We start from the raw sequence: 17,828 nt of genomic DNA on the forward strand, positions 1-17,828 counted from the left end.
TCATGCGCAGGTTGATCCCGTCTTCTCCAACATTTTGGGTTTTTCGAACTGCAGATCGAGTTCCACCATGAATGTTATTTTCGGGGTCGGAATGTTGGTTCGCCTCAATGGCCACATGTGAATTAACTTCAATTGGATCTACGGGCCTAGTTCCAACGGGGTCAACGAGTGGCCTTTTATCCCCGGTCGTCAGGTTGTTATTTTCATCTTGATGGTCAGCTTCGTTGTCGATAGGTAGGGTCATTAATTGTGGGTTTGTCATTTTTAACATGAAATCAAAGATACTTCCAAGAGCAAGTGTAAAATAGTGTATTTTGTAGAGATTTATACCAAATAACCACTATTATCCTTAGCCCCACGGTGGGCGCCAAACTTTTTACCCGAAAAACGGATAGAGTTAAATTTATACGTAGTTCTAAGGATACGTGATATAAATTGATATAAATCGCGAAAAATATGTAAATGAATATCGAAATTAGTTATAAAAGAAATGAATATAAACCGAATGAACTAGTTGACCCAAGCCTTCAAGTTGTATCGCCTCCAAATTGAGTGAAGAACGATTGATAGAAAAATAATATGACTATATATCAAAAGCCAAAAAGGATAATATTTGTTCTCTTTGCTATGTATCTCAGAAAGAATAATGTCTGAATGAAAAAATGAATGTCTACAAATGATAACAACTCTTAATATAGTGGGGGAATCCCATTTTGGATATAATTAAAAATACATAGTGGGGATCCCATGATAGATTAATTAATTAGCTTTTTCTTGATTCAAGTCGTGATTTCCGCTGAGATTCTCTCCCCACTTGTGGCTATAACAGCTTTTTTGTCTCTTGGATCAGTCTCGAACTTGACCGATCTCAATCTTGATCGGTCTCTGGGTCTCGATCCTGACCGATCTCAATCTTGATCGGTCTTTGGGTCTCGATCTCGATCTTGGCTGATCTCGATATTGATCGGTCTCTGGGGCCCGAGTTCGACAACCTAACTTTGCATCATGGCTCGATGTTACAATGATGAACTTTAGACCATCATGTTCCAATCTCGACTAGTCATACGAAGGGCAGACTCGATTTTGACCGTATACAGATACACTTACAAGTCGCTCATTTTTGGAGTTGAAAGGACCAAATCGCATGTTTTGTTTGGCTGCCAACACATCACTTAATTTTCTCCTTCATTTATCTTTGCCTTATTACCATACATAATACGACTAACAAAAAGTCAAAAGATAAAAGAAAGTTATAAATGAAAGAAAAGTGTTAGAACCGTTACAGTCTCTCCACTGTTGTGAAGTTTCAAGCTTTGATGTCAATTTCCTTTGCATATATATGCCACCGAAAGGAATATAAATTTATGCATGTAACAGTTGTAGAACCCCAACACACTCATATAATTCTTCTCTTTATTTGCTTTTCTGGAGAATAGTCATTTTTTACTTTTGTTCGGATGAATAATAAGAAATAGATGTGCAAACCAACGTTTGTTTTAGTTTTTGCGAACCATCACGACTTGTCGTGGCTCTTCAAAATTTGTTTTTCGAAATAACTGTCATTTTTAAGTAGTAAATTATAGCTAATTAGAAGGACACTTTTGTAATTAACTTTTAAGTTATGAGTTTCCCACTTTTAATATAACTAGTATTAATGTACGTGCGTTTCACGTATATATAACGTCAGTAAACTAAAATTTGTATACAAAAAAAAAAATTATGTAAAATAAAAAATTACATTAAAATAACAGTGATTTAAGTGACAAAAATAAACGTGATTACATAGACGTAGTAATTGGATATTTTCAGAGCTTGCAAAGATAAACAAATCAGTTAAGTTAGTTATATATTATTTTAATTATATATATTTTATTTTATGAGATAATAATATGTTAGTATATTATTGAATCTAACCCAATTTCTCTTTCATAAACGATGTTGTCGATCCTAAAAATTTTAAATTATGTATTTAATACTGAAAGAAAAATGATGACTCTTTATCATTTAACCATTTGGATGCATATTAATTTACAATAATAATAACTTACCAAGTAAAATATTTAATCAAAGAAACTATGAAAAAAGTTTTTAAGTTAATCAGCTTATTTAAATATAATTAATAATTTAAGGTTGTAAAAGGAACAAAAAAAACTCAAAAGAGTAAATTTAGAGAAAAAAAATATAAATGAAGAACATATAATTTCAATGAGCTATATATAGTGAAACTATGTATAGACATATAACGCAAAGATTAGTAGCCAAAATTCGAGAAGAAATATTCAAAGAAAATATAAATCAATAGTTAATTTCAAACATTAGTTTGAATAGTAGAAATCGATTTTAGCTAGGAGCACAAAATGTAGCTCGACTTCATTAGGTCCCACACTAAAATTAATGCACTGCAATTGATCGCAAGTGGTAAGATCAATATAAAGAGAAAAAGAATGATTCAAATTTTCTTCAGAATTGTCGAATGAACCTCCATGCTTAATGCAGACACTACAAAAACGTACTTAAAAGACAAATCTGCACTCTAGACTAATTTGCTATAACCATTGGTTTTGAGCCTACAAATATGATATGAAAATAAATTATAGTTTATAATCTTAATGCAATAATGAAAGGACAAAGTTTATCCAATAGATCATTAAATTTTAATTGATTTCAAACTCCTTTATTAGGCAAAAATATACAAAATTTCATATTATAATTTTATTTAGCATAAATTTATGAATGTGTGATTTATCAAGGCGGGAGAGAATTCTTACGTTGACGAAGAAGAAAAACTTAAGTTATCGCTTGAACAATTTCGATTTTTGGCCTAAATTTATTTTTCTTCCCACAAGATTTTTTTTTATAAGTTGAAAAATTTAAGCTTGAATTTGTTAAAAATAAAGTTAAGCTTAAATGTTAAATTTATATAAACTAAAATCTCAAAAGTTTAATGAAGAAAGACAAAAACCTCAAATTTGAATGAATTAAAAAAATCGTAAAAACAAGGAAGGGCTAGACAACATATTGGATACCTACGGGGGATTTATGTCAACAAAGACTAAGAACAAGGGTTTCGAAACCATATTGGATGCCTCTAATATTTATTCACAATGTTGTTATGTCTCTTAACTAACCAAAAAGAAAAGAATTATGAAAAAAATATGTAAGAAATTATAGTCATGTTACATAATATAATTAATGAAGGATTTATATAAAGTAGAATTTTAATAAATTTTAAGTCCTAAATATTAGGTTCCAAGCATAAAACGCATACTCCTAAATTTGAGGTAAAAGTGCTCGAGATTTTTACCATAAAAAATAAAAAAAACTCCTAAACCTAAGCCAAGGTGGATCTATAAAGAATTAGTAATATTTTTCTTACAAGGAGTTGATCGATTTTTTTTATAAAAAAAAAAAGATTCCTAAACCTAAAAAGAGGTCAAAGCACTCAAAGTTTTTATAACTTATAACAAATAAAAGAAAACTCCTAAACTTAAAAGGAATTGAAAGTACTCAAAACTTTTACCTAAATTACCTATATTTTTAAAAGATTTAATTGTTGAAGGCATGACAAACAAAAGGACTCCAGTTCAAATTAAGCGTAAAAGTAGTAAACGACTTTTTGAAACTAGTCACAAAATATTATTTTTCATTGTTACTATTTGTGATATTACACAGTTCAAATTAGGAAAATATTTAATACATAAAATCTAATTGATATCGAATTCCTAAATATTAGGAAACTATTAAATGACTATTCATATTTCTAATATTAGAGAAATAATTAAATGACTATTTTGTCTAGTGTGAAATTTATTTTTAAAGGGTAAAAAATGCGAATAATATTTTGCTAAGCGTGTTTGTGCTTTTAATATAGTATAGATATAAATAGATATGGATAAATTATGTTTAAACATGAAATTATTCGATTAGTTATTGGAACAAGGAACTATCCTATGTGGAGTTGGAGCCTTACATATATTTTCTTAGGAAATTATTTGCACTTTGCCCTGACATCAGGCATGGGCATTTGAAAGTCCTCAAACTTCATTTTATTTATAAAAAAGTAGTAAGATAAGTAAGGGAAATAACCCGAACAACATGGGCAAAAACACACATTCTATGAAAAACGGCTGCAAGTAATGTGGTTTTGGGTATTTACGTCAATTCAGTACAAGAGTCCAACTCCTACTTAACAGTGTACAACATCAACTTAAGCATTATATCAAAACTGTCCCTTTGGTTGGCAACTAGAACGACCCTAAGCTCCTCAAACTGTGCCTTATTCCGTTAACTTATTTTCTTTTTGGTCCGTTAAAAAAATAACTTATTTTCAAATTTAATAATAATTTAACTTAAATTTATAATTTTACCCTTAATGAAAAAATTTTATAACCACATAAATATTCTGTTCCTTTTTAACTTATTTAGAATCATAAATTTTATAAGTCTTTTATTTTTTTTTAAATTTCGTGCCCAATTAAATAAGTTCGGAATGAAGTTAGTAGTAGGAATAGGAATATGGGCCCAATAAGAGTCAGCTTGGCCCTACGCAATACCATAATTGCCTGGACTCCAGTTTAGCCCTAAATCACATTTCATTACCACATCTGAAATCCGTTAAGCCTTCCATCGGATCCTATTTAAAGGAACTCAACGCCTCTTGTTTCCTATTTGCAGCTGTTCGACGTGTGGATTGCGTTATTTTCTCTCAATTCTCCTTCAAATTTTTTGGATTACGAGCTTATTTTCGAACAAATTTAACCTTAATTAATTGAAATTTAAAATGGATCATCATTCAGAGAAACAACAAAGTACGAACAATCTGGAGATTGATGACGTAGAAAATTCCAACAGTGTGGAGGAATTCGACGATACGTCATCGCCGTCATCGGAGGATAATTTTTCGTACGGCGGCGTTTCGTCGGGCGGCACGTGCACATCAGGAGAAACCGACGTTGTTCAGTGGCTTCTGGCTCTGGATTTGCAGGTGATGGGAGCTTGTCGAGTCGATGAAAGGCTAAAGCCTTTGTTGAAGCTAAATGTTTCCATCGGTGCTGCTGAAGATCGATTACTCGCTTATCTTAGTCAAGTACGTCTCAAATTATCTTAATTTTCATGTTTCACTTTTCAAGAGTCAATTTGACTAATCTTTTGAGGTTAAATTGGATTAGAGATGATTAAGAGAGTTAACTTGAATAGCCGTTCGTCCAAAAAAATTAGCTGCTGCAAATATTTTTAGCCGAGTGGCCAAATATGTAACTTCCCCTTAGATTAACTCAATATCTTAAACTAAAATTTAGATATTTAAAAACTATTCAAAAAATACTACAAGTAGCAATTTTTTTCATGTGAAATGTTGAAAAGAAATTTTAATAAAAATTCACAGAGTTTGACTTCTGAGAAATGAACATGACAACTAATGTGGGACTGGGCGGTACTCTCTTTTCCCGTTTTATGCGGCCTTGTTTGCCTGGTTACGTAGTTTAAAAAAAGTACATTTGAAATTTGTAGTTTAAAACAAGTTATAATCATTGGTGTGGTTATACAATCATCTCATCAACGTAAAAAAAAACAATAAATGGGAATCTTAAAGTTAAATTATTTTACAGAAAAAAAAGTCAATTTTTTGGATATACCAAATAGGAAAGTGTGCCACATTAATTGGGATAGAGAGAGCAAGTATTTCTTCAGCCTTTTTCTTACTTAATGAAGTTCAATTAAATCTGCGTGGAGCTCATTTTAGGTCATTGTGTTAATTTGATTGTGACGTTGTTTGATGCGATATTATATTTGGAATAAAAAGAGTATGTGATCGTAATTGTTGTTCTTTCGACAGAATTTTGAACCATCAGAAGTTGGAATGCTTGCCAGGTGCTTGTGCATCCCACTCGTTTCAATGCGTGTTGGGAAGATCAAGAAGCAGGGGACACTCTTGTGCCCGACCACTACTAGGTAGTGGCTAAAATATTGGCTCTTATGCATGTATTACATTGGTTGCATTTTTTATTTTTTATGTTTACTTGTAGTTCTTGTGACATTCTAATGACTGACTGCTTTAGTTAAATCAGTTCCTTCGTGATTTGACTGGTAGACTTAGATTGTGCTCTTTTTATCCTCTCTTCCTTCTCCATTGTAGGAAAGTTGATGCATTTAGTTGCAGCTAGTTATTTTTGCTATTATTATATTCATAATCTTGTCTCTGGCAAGCTAAGATTGATGTATTACTCAAAGCTAAGATTGGCATCTTTATCAAGCATCATGGTCTTAGCGATATTCATAATTCAGTGGCATGCTAACAACCCCATCTGGTCAGGATGCTGAAGAAAATAAAGTTTGTAATTATTTGTACTTTAAGCACTAGCACAAAATGCTTGCTGAACAAAATTAAGTTCACTTATCTCTTGCTACTGTCATGGTACACAGAGGAATACAGTATAGATGATCTTAGTTATTATCTACTCCTTGTGGATTCACATCTTGTACTATTACATTTTCAGTAACCGGATGAGCACTTCTATTTCTAGTACTTGTCTAAATGCCCCTTCCTATTCTTTATAATATATCTAATATTTTCATTTTAGTTACCACCAGTACAGACTGAAAAGGCGCCTCATTTTAACAGTGAACTAGGAAGTGTTAGCTGTAACTAGAAGAAGTAATTCTAAAGTCTAAATGCCATTTAGACTCCTTTTGAAGTTTCCAAGGCAGATAACTTCAACTTTTCATGTCATTGTTATAAATAGTGAAATGAATAGCTGATTTGTTTATATATTCTTATATGCTAGAAATTGTAGCATGCCCAATATTTGTGCTTATTTTTTAAATAGTTTTCAATTACTTATTAAAACATAGATTAGTTGCTTATCTATAAGTTGTTTTGCCTTAATGGAGATGGAAAATAAGTTGTTGTTTTTTTGGCATTCTTTATAGTAATAGACCCCTTCTGACTGGTAAAACTGTTTTTCCACTGATCCATTAGTGAGTATCATGTTCTCTATCACTTTTGTCATATTGCTGCATATGAGGCTTAGTGCTGCGTTCTAGTATTCTCGTATTGTTCTCTTCTGATTATTTAAACATTGAAGTTGCGACATCTCTCTGCTTATTTGATACTATGTAGCGCAATCCAGTTTAACCTGTGCATTCGCTTGTTGATCATGATTAGAAGTTGCCAAGATGTTTGTGTTGTTTATTACTGGTAACAAATGTTCATGCTTCCACATGAAATATCTTTTGATTTGTAGGTAAATTGGGCGTATACTATTATGATCTCTGAATTAAGAAGAAGTCAAGGTAGTTTCATGCTTCTATATTACATGATTTGATTACTTCACTCTGAATTATCTAGATGTGTGTCTTGTTCTCCCTTGATGTTTTCTTTTTAATGATTTGGTTGCGTTTCTGTCTGAACTAGAAGTGTCAATATTGTTCAGTTTGTCGTTTCCTTGTTCTACTCCATCGGGGTAGGGGTAAGGTTTGCGTACACACTACCCTCCCCAGACCCCACTAGTGGGATTTTACTGGGTCGTTATTGTTGTTGTTGTTGTTCTTTTTGTCGTTTCCTTGTCACATGCTATTATGTCATTTCCAGTCCATACCTCATAGTTGCTTTTACATTTCTACTTTTCTCTTTAAATTTGTCGTTGTATTCTCTGATAACATTCAGTTAGTAAAGAGATTTTCTATAGTTAGTTTCTATTGGCATTCGCGCTTCATTGAAGCTAAGTAATATACATGAATGGAGGAGTCCCCCCCCCCAAAACGGCATCCCCCGGAAAAAAAATTATCTTCTCTTGGTGTACCCATGTGATTTTCCTGTTTCCTTATAGTAAATACGTATCTCGTTTGTGTATTAAGTGCACCTGTATTTCACAAGGTCGCATTACCTACGTGTTACACTAGCTGGTTTAATTACTACTTGTCATAAAAAAGGTCAGGCATCCACCTAAAGGATTAAATTATATGTCGGGAGTGATGCGCAATTTTGCACAAGGATATTGCCCTTGTTTCAGAGGCTAAACTTGTCCAGTAAGAATGCTCTTGTGGAAAGAAGGAAAGATATCAAAGTTTGAGATGAGGAATTGTCTCGCTGCCTTAATTTTTGTATTTTTTTTTAGAGTTTTCTTTTGAGGAGCTCATAATACCATTTCCTGTTTTTTGGTGTTAGCAAGGGCATTAAGTGTAGGATTCTCAAGTGATAAGTGCGTGCTGAATTTGGTTACATTTGATTTGGTATGTAATATGTTGACTTCTAACTGCACCTAAGCATTTCTTTTTCTCTTGTGCTGTTGCAACAGGGGAAACTTAAACCTTGCAATTTTGCCAACATCTGAGTTGAGCATCTCATTCACTGGGGATGATGGTAGAACAGCGAGAGTTGGGACATTTGATAGTGAATCTGATTGTGCTGCCGTAGAGATTAAGGATATCGTGTCAGACCAGTCTGGACGCTCTTTTCTTATAAATATCCCTGACGATGAGACTTCCTATTTTTGGTGTTCAGAGAAGTCTAAGCTCCTTGGAGATGAGTTGCGGAGAAAGGTAGATATGCTTTTATGTTTACTGCAATCAACTTCTGAATATTTGTGGCTTTATATTGAATAAGTAGAGGGCTAATCTGATTAACAATTGTGGTTTGCTTAGATGAGGGATTTGCTTAAGAAGAAACCTTCCTTGGTTGAATTAACTGGAATTGATGATTCACGGCTGGACTGTTTTGCCATTCATCTTCGAGCTTATCTCCTAGGTTCATCTGCCACAAATCCTCAAGCAAGTTCCATTCTGTCAAGAGATCCTTCAGCAGATGGCTCTGTTAATTCTTCTGAACTTGGTCTTAATGCCCAGATATCAGTTGTATCTCAGAAACCTCTGCGGCCTCAGCACTTCGCTGGCCTAGGGTCAAATACCAGCCTGATGAGTAGCCTTAGTCCTATATCTAGTGCTTTTAATGATAGATATCTTTCATGTGTAGATTGCCAGATTGCAGGCACAAGTAGCACAGATACACCTAGTTCTAATTGTGTTGAAGAAGACAAACTTGAAAGAGAAACTGCTCCTTCAAATGTTTTGGAGCCACTTGTTGCTTGCCCTCCTTTCCGAGACCCTGCAGCTACTATCCATTCTCTGGATTCAACAGTTTTCTCTCCTTATTACTGTTGGTGCCCTCCTGCTGTATCCACTCCGCAGTATTCAGTTGGAACTCCAAACTTGCCTATCTTGTCTGCAGACTTATTGTCAGTGCCACTACTCTCTTCAATAGCACCTGCATGTCCATCTAGTATTTTGACACCAAAGCCACCTCTTGTCACTGATCTATCCAGTTTCGATTTCCCAACTTTTTTGCCCGAGCCAGTGTTCAGGTTGCCATTATCTTTGGCAACTTCGCAGCAAATATCTTCTTTTTCACCTTTAGTGTGCGATCCTATTGTCCATATTCCAGTTATTGATGTTTGCTCTTCTGGCCAAAGTTACTTGGTCAGTGCAGGTCCTTCTATCTCTGGCACTATTCCGCACTTGCACCCAAATTTATTGAATCCCTTACTTCCAGAAACAGATTCAGTAGCTGAGAAAAGTGCCAGAGAGACGCTTCGCTTGCTCATAAACAACTCCAATCAGCCTACTCCACAGCTGATTGATCTACTGCCTCCTGTGCTTTCTCATAGTGAAGAGACACGAAATATGCTGGTTAGTGGAAGCAGGGGACTGTACTCTGGAACCATAGATGTTGATACTATAGCAAATGGTTTTGCAATTAAGGGTTTGGTTTCACTATCTGAAAGGCCTGTCGGATTGGTCAAGAAGAAGCAAACTAGTATAGAAAAGTTAATTTTTCCGATGGAGAAACCAGGTATTTCTGGTGAATCTTCATTTGATGAAGGCTATATTGATTTTGAAGAGGAAAGAAAGAAATGATGAACAAATTTCTCTAGTTTGTTTTTTTGTGCTTCATGTTATGTTGCAAAAAACTGTGAATATTTTCTCTGTAGCTTTGTATTGTCAAATGTAATTAGTCCAAGTTTTTCCATTCAAATTATCCCCTTTCCCCCCTTCCCCTTACCAATCCCACTATGTAACAGAAAAACAGTAAAAGGAGGGAAATAGAGGTATAACCTTTAAATGACTATCTATGTATTATTACCATTTTAGGTTCTACACTGATTTTTCCTCTTTTCCACACAAAATGTAGCATTGCTAATACAATATTTGGTTCATATTTTTCTTTTTCGCATAACTAATACATGTATAAGTTATGACGGAATCTATGTATTATTTATGCAGGGTAGAAGGTGGAATAACTTATACATGTATTAGTAATACTTGTATTAAAATACAAAATGACAAGAATACCCTTTATTCAAACTTGTATTTTTTTGTTTAAAAAAGTGTATTTAAACTATATTAACAATTTTAATAAAATAAAGTAAGCTAATAATAAATAACACTCACATTATATTTATATTACTAATCCTTATATAGCTACCGCATAACTAATCCCAATATAACTCAACCTTGCATAACTTATCCTTGTATAACTAATACATTCCTGCATAACTAATACCTGCATAACTAATACATGCATAACTCTAACCGACAATCAAACGACTCTTAATGTCTTTCTTTTCTCAATACAACTCTCCATTATTTTGAGAATCACTATTTTGGTACAACAAGCCTTGGAGCAACGGTAAAGTGGCTCCGTGTGATTTATAGGTCATGGATTCGAGCTGTGAAAGCAATCACTAATGTTTGCATTATAGTAGGTTATTTATATCATACTCAGGTTGCGACCCTTTCCTAAATTTTGCACGAATACGGGATGCTTTGTGCACTCCTTTTTTAGGTGGCAGCCAAAACAACATTAATACTTTTCTAGTTACTCCATTGTACTACAGCATTGAAAAATGTCAGCAGTATACGAAAAACTAAATTTTAAGGAAGTGCAGTACCAAAACCTATAATGTAATGGATGACAATTTATTAAAGGTAAGAAATCAGCAACACTCCAGGAGAAAACCAAGAAAATCAATGTAGTGCAAACCTGGCTGTGGTGGGTGTAGGAAAAAAGTTAATGAGCCTTTGTTTTTTTTGTCGACCAGATCGGCTTTACATCAATATTTTACTTGAGAGAAAATTCAGAATTATAACATAATAAGGGTAATTATACTGTCCAATCAAAGATTGGGCCTTTCCATTTTTGTTGCTTACATACCCACATGAATTCCCTATCTCTTCTTCCACCGCACAAGCCTATATGTGGCAATCACATAAATATTTGGAATAAAGAATGGAAGACATAAAATTTGCAAAAATATTTGGAGGTATTTGAAACTTTGGAAACGTTTTCTGTGTATCAAATTTTCCAATGCAAGCCAACTACAAGACAAAGTTCATTTTGACATTTATAGATATCAACAACATATGTTACGAGATAGAATGTTTCATTACTAACGTTGTAGGCTAGCAAGAAATTCTACGTATTGACTTTGTATTAAAATGTTGTATAAAAATGTTGGAAGATGAACAATAATTGAGGAACACATAGCTTATCATCAAGAAATTTTATTTTATAAGAAGAGTTAACCTAAATAGTCCGCTTAAACTAAAATTAGAAGACAAATGTATATTATATATTAATATATGTATAAATATGTATAATCAATATATAATTTATGTATATCGACTAGGAAAAGTAAACAATGAATTCGGCGGACTAATTGTGTAAAACACTCCCAAGTTATAATGTCATTTTTCGTTCAAATTGTGTACCTTTTAAATCTCACAAAAAACAATCACATCTTCTTCCTTCCTCTTACCTCTATGCACTAGCTTATGCTAAGAAAAAAGGCAAAAAAAGAACACAAATTGACATCTCTATAAAAATAAGACGAACGAATGAGATACAGTTGCAAATACAAACTAAGATACTTTGGTCTAATTAAATTAAATGTCAACAGTCCTTAGTGCCAAGTCTATTTCAACAACCCAAAGTGCCCCTCCTTGTCCAAGGTGAAGCAAAAGGGAACAAGCATTTGATGTTTTGTCTTTTCGTTCCTATCAATGAGGAAAAGATAAAAGCATTTAAAATTGTAGCATTTATGAAATTGTTGGACCATGCCATCATGCATATACCGGTGTGCAAGAATTTTCGCTAAAAGTTTTTAAGAAACAACATACCCAATGTAATCCCGCAAGTGAATCTAGGGAGAGTAGCATTTGAGCAGCATTACCTTTATCTTGCGCGGGTAAAGATGCTATTTTCGATACACTCTAGGCTCAAAACAAGTATGCATAACCACGTCAAAATAGAGAAAGAAACACGATAGTAAAAAAGTCAAAGAAGTGATAACAACAGTAAAATAATAGAAAAATCAGAACAAAAGCAATATCAGGTAGTCATAGAAATCAAGAATATAGAAATACGAGAATAACACCAATACTACTAAAATTTAAGGAAAGACGCTCGACTGCCTACTATTCTTCTACTCTAATTCTCAACCTTCACACATTTCTATCAAAGGTCATATCCTCGTTAAGTTGAAGATGCGTCATGCCCTGCCTAATTACCTCTTCTCAATACTTCTTTGGCCTACCTCTACCTCTTCTCAGACTGGCCATCTATCTCTCACACATCCTCACTAGGGCATCCGGACATCTCCTCTTCACGTGCCCAAACCATCTCAACGTTGCTTCCCGTATCTTGTCCGCCATGTAGGTCATACCTACCTTGTCCCGAATATCTTTATTCCTGGTCATATCTCCATTATTATATGTGCACACACATCCATCTCAGTATCTTCATCTCCGCTACTCTCATCTTCTAAACATGAGAGTTCCTGACTCGCCAAAACTCTACCTCATACAATAAAGTCGGTCTAACTACTCTCTTGTAGAACTTACCTTTAAATCTTGATGACACATTCTTATTATACAAGGCACCAGATGCTACCCTCCATTTTATCCACTCCTTCAATATAATGTGTGACAAAAAAAAAGTATAAATCTCGTACTTCTTTTAACATTACTCTAGAGATGTTCCTTATATAATAAAGTTCAACAATTATATACATACATGTGTATCTATATATGTGTATGTATATATACAATTGCCAATACAAATAGTGAACTTGTTTGACTTTGAACTCCCTTGAATTTCAACCACTCCATAGACACCCCTTAGTTAGAACAAGAGAGAAAGTATATGGTTTGTTTATTTGTAATATTTTTTCTTATTTACCTTAAAGATCTTATTCTCACATAGAACCTCCACCGAGAAAAGGAAGGGAAGGGGAAGGAGGGCCACCTTTTCATATTGCGAAAGCAAATTGTCTTTTGACGTGATCGTCATTTATTTGTTATAATTTAACTTGACACAAGATTATTAAAAAAATTGTAATCTTAAATAAATTATAATATTCGTATTACTATAAACTTTGTTGAACATATGGTATTAAATATATCATAATATTTGTGTGACTATAAAACCTTCAATGATTACGAAAATATAGAAATATCTCATTCTTTTTTAATTAGATTAATAAGAAAATAATATCAAATAAAATAGAACCGATGAAGTATTAACCTAAGAAATTTTCTTTTTATTGTAGGAAAATACTTTAATAACCATAACTACACATAACCATTTAAAGATGAAGATGAAACATCGCAACAAAGCACTTCAATTGATTAAATATCTTACTACTTTTTATGCAATATCAGTACTTTGAATTATCTTATGGATGATTACCAAAAAAATTAAAAAATTATTATATACTACGTTTTTATTTATATACTTTTCTTTTCAACCATTTATGGCTTCAAGTCCAAGGCCCCAAGCTATTAGAAAGCACATGATTCATAAATTACTAAAGATGTTAGCTCATAGTTTTGCATCAAATAGGCATTATATATAATATACATAAAGAAAATCCAAGATTCTAATGATAATACATAGTATTAAAGAGGCCAATTGTGAGATTAGAAGCATCTTGGAAGCTCACAAGTAAGACCCACATATGCATAATAATCATGCTTATTACAATATTATTAACAGTAAAGGAAATTCTCAACTCTGAAGCCTCAGAAATCAAAGCAATCAAATAAAAAGTCTTTTCACAATATAAAGCAACCAATATAAAATGCATAAGAATCATTCTCCAATAATTATTTTTTTTTAAAAAAAAGAGGAAAAGCGGATAAAGATAATATAAAAGAAATCGTAATTGGAGAACCAATATTAAGCATCAAAATCTCTTTTGTGTCTTTACTCTTTAGCCTCATATCCCCTTTATACAAGAGGAACATAGTCAGAGAACCATTGGATAAGTAACTAAACAAGAAATCCTTTTGTTTTTGGTTATAGAAACACAAGAGGAATTATGGATGGACAAATTTTATAGTGTTAACCCTCAAAATCGGATAACAATTAAATTTGTAAATGATTTTAAGAATACGTGGATTAATTTGATACAAAATAATAAATTGGGTTAGAATGAACAAATAGAAATACAGTAAACCACGCGAGGAGGAGGATTCCAGCTTTATTGAAATATTCACCCTCAATCCGGGCTCACGATGGGCAATATTGATAAATGAAAGAAAAAGCTTAGAATAACAGTGAAAATAATAGTATATTGCCTTGGAATGCGTGTTACAATATATTTAATAAATATCAGACCCCCCTTTATATAGTAGGGGCCTTTATATAGTAGGGGAATCCTACTCTAAGTATAACTCTAAAAAGGTAAAAAAAAATCTTCTGTTTAACTGATTGCTGGTTCTACATCGATACGTGCCGAAATCCACGCCATGATATCCGGCCGGTCGCGAATATTACGACCTTCTGTTGGTCGTGCTTGATTGCCCGACAATGTTCTCCGAAGTCTCTCAGTATTTGGATCGATCTCGAATCATGACCCCGATATTCTCGAGGCAAACAATCGGCCCCCGGACTCCAACCCGATGAAACCCTTGCTTCGATTCCGATCCTATGCAATCATATCTCGAGCTCGTTTTACCCTGTTGGAGGTCGGGGTGTATCATGAGCTCGGTTTTTTACCCGTATACAGATAGTCCCCTCATTTCTCGGAAAGCAAGCTGACGAGAAACGACATGAGCATCCTGATTCCTTCTTCAATACACCGTGACATAAACAACAAAAAGCCTGAAACATCTCGTCAATCATGTCATAATGGCATTATATGCGCATCAGCCGCCGGTCGGCTGTCCCTGTAGGTGAAACATCGCAGAACCACTATAAATAACCCTTTTTTGTTCATTTTTTACTTTACACCAAATCGTCTACCCTCGTACCCTTAGGATTTCACTACTCTTTTTCACATTCTAGCATTTTTACCTTCGTTATTCGAGATTCCTTTGAAATCTTTACTCATCATCCACTCAAACCAATACATCTGAGCTTCCAGCTTTCAACCTTTTTCTATCTCCTTCAAGCTTTCCCTTATAACAATGGCAAAAACCTCAAAATATGTTCCCCAAAAGGTTACTTCTACCTCTCAAACGACTGTCGGAACCAACGAAACTACTTTCGATATGGTCGACCTCGGGAGATCTGCTGCTAACATGGTCATCGATGAACCAGCTCTTGAACCTCCCTTGAAGATGTTCATTCCCGGGGGTTGTTCATTGTTGACGACTTCAAGGTCAAGAAACCCTCATCGGTGCAGGGTCGGTGTGAGGAGGCATCGAGATTTATTTTCTCGATCACCGAAAACAATCTCCCCATAGTCCGAAAGGACTGTAACTGGGCCAATAAAGACATAGTGGTCTTCGACTCTGAGGAGGCCATTACTACACACGTTGAGGTATACCTAAGTGTCTACACTTATCCCTTTACGCTGGGCCCGGTGGATCCGATCATCATAAACTTCTACAAGAGGTACTCGGTATGTCTCGGCTAAATTCACCCTTCACGTTGGATTGTGATCCTCCTCTAATTTTTTGTAAATAAAATTGATATATGCGCCCTCACCATCGATCTTCTGCTCTGTTTATACAATCCCCGAATTTTTCGAGGGGGACTGATAAATCTTGTTCGCCGGGCCAGCAAATCCCCATTTTTGAGTATCGACGAGGACCGGGACCGAGGCTGGCAGGGTTATTTTGTCCGATGAGGACCTCGTATTTGATCCCGACCGAATTCATGTCGTTCCCCGAGAAGTTCAATACATCACGTAAGTAAAAACTTCCCTCGAATGTTGATTTTATGTTCATCTCTCTTTTTCTCATTGGTATTCGTGGTGGTGCAATTGTCGCCCGAATTCCGAATGCCTCCCTCGACTCAAGGAGTGGGTCGAAGGTATTGTCTCACAAATGCCCTACTCCAAGCACTCGTGGCGCAAACTCTAGAAGGGCCGTTGGGAGACCCGTTCTCATGGTATGAATCCTTTCCTGAGTAGGTTGAGTTAGGCTTCTTCTCTTAGCATTACGTTCTTATTATTTTTTCTTTACCTTTCTTTTACAGGTCTGCCTAAGACCGTCGAGCTTAGGCCCTCGGTTGGGGATGAGGACTTACCTGCCGATCGTTCCGCTTCGGGACAGCCCGGAGCCACAGCAGGGGAGAAGAAAAGAAAAGAAAAAAGGCCTCGAGTTCACCGAACTCGGAGAAAAAGAAAATGAGAAGGAGGCTGGTTCGTAAGCCAAAGGAAATCTCCACCTCCTGAGTGCTTGACTCGGAATCACTCCTCCGGCTCATAGACGAGCCCGAGGAGGATGAAATCTTTGTGGCCCATGAACCATCTGTCCCCGAGGAACGGGTGGTAGCCGAGGGGGAAATGACGGAAGCGAATCCTCCTCAAGTTTGCGAGGCCGATGCCGATGCCGAAGTAAGGGTCAAAGACTTGCGAGACGTCAGACCTGCCCTACCCGGTGTTATAGATATTTTGGGGTCGCCTTCGTTCACGGAATCAATGTTTGATGAAGCCCGAACGACGAAGGAGCGATCCCATGAAGGGGTCCATGGAGCGGATGATCCCCTCCGAGGCTTTTTTGACGGTGTGGACTCATCCGCCCCGGAGGATTTTACCGGCTTGGGTGACTTAGAGGTGCCAAAGAAAAGTCCACCCTCGGAGGTTGGCGGATCGATCTTGTGCCCGATATTGACCAATCGGTTCCTCGCTTTGAGCACGGATCTTGGTTGGAAGCGGACTGTCGTTATCACTGTTTTGGGGGATGTTCGGATCCTTTCTGCTCCCGTAGGGATAGCCAGTTACATCCAGTGTCTGGTAACCGAAGAAGTCCAGGCCAAAATGAACGAGGTAGACGCGCCATGTCTGTTCAACAAAGCACAACGGGCGCTGAACAGGGTAATTATTGATAATTCTCGATAATTCTAATATCCCTTCTAATATTTGAAATAATTCTTGATAATTCTAATATCTCTTCTTGTATTTGCAGGCCTCAGTACTATACCATGAAACCTTCCACTGGTACCGGGATGAGCTGAGTCAACTCGAGGCCGAAGTCAAAGAGCTTGCTGAGAAGAGAGGCATGTATAAGCTTCTAAGCGAGCAACGTGAAAGAGAAGTCAAGAGCCTCCGAACTGAGTTGGATGCAGCCCAGAAAGAACACGTCGACTTGTTGGAACATGTAAAAATCTTTGAAGTTAGTAATGATGAGCTAGACACGGTGTCTAACGGTCAGAATCCACAGGTCCAGCAGAAGATTGATTGGGTCAACCAGCTCCCGGCTGAGATGGACGAAGTCAAGGCCATGGTTGAGGAGTGAAAGGGCAAGATGGACCGATTGGCTTCGGAAAAGGAGACTACCCGGGAGTAACTGGCCTCGGCGGAGGCCAAACTTCGATCAGTGAAGGA

The 17,828-nt window shown here is 35.6% G+C and overlaps 1 protein-coding gene across 1 annotated transcript; it reads left to right on the forward strand.

Annotated features, from left to right (window-relative positions):
- Nucleotides 1-4,623: 4,623 nt before the first annotated feature.
- On the forward strand, nucleotides 4,624-10,117 carry LOC104084692 (uncharacterized). The gene is made up of 4 exons (XM_009588613.4): nucleotides 4,624-5,086; nucleotides 5,834-5,949; nucleotides 8,295-8,538; nucleotides 8,641-10,117. The coding sequence occupies exons 1-4, from the start codon at nucleotides 4,781-4,783 to the stop codon at nucleotides 9,907-9,909; spliced, it is 1,935 nt and encodes a 644-aa protein (XP_009586908.1). The 5' UTR covers nucleotides 4,624-4,780; the 3' UTR covers nucleotides 9,910-10,117.
- Nucleotides 10,118-17,828: the final 7,711 nt, after the last annotated feature.

This window comes from Nicotiana tomentosiformis, chromosome 5 (assembly GCF_000390325.3).
Source record: "Nicotiana tomentosiformis chromosome 5, ASM39032v3, whole genome shotgun sequence".
Lineage (NCBI taxonomy): Eukaryota > Viridiplantae > Streptophyta > Magnoliopsida > Solanales > Solanaceae > Nicotiana > Nicotiana tomentosiformis.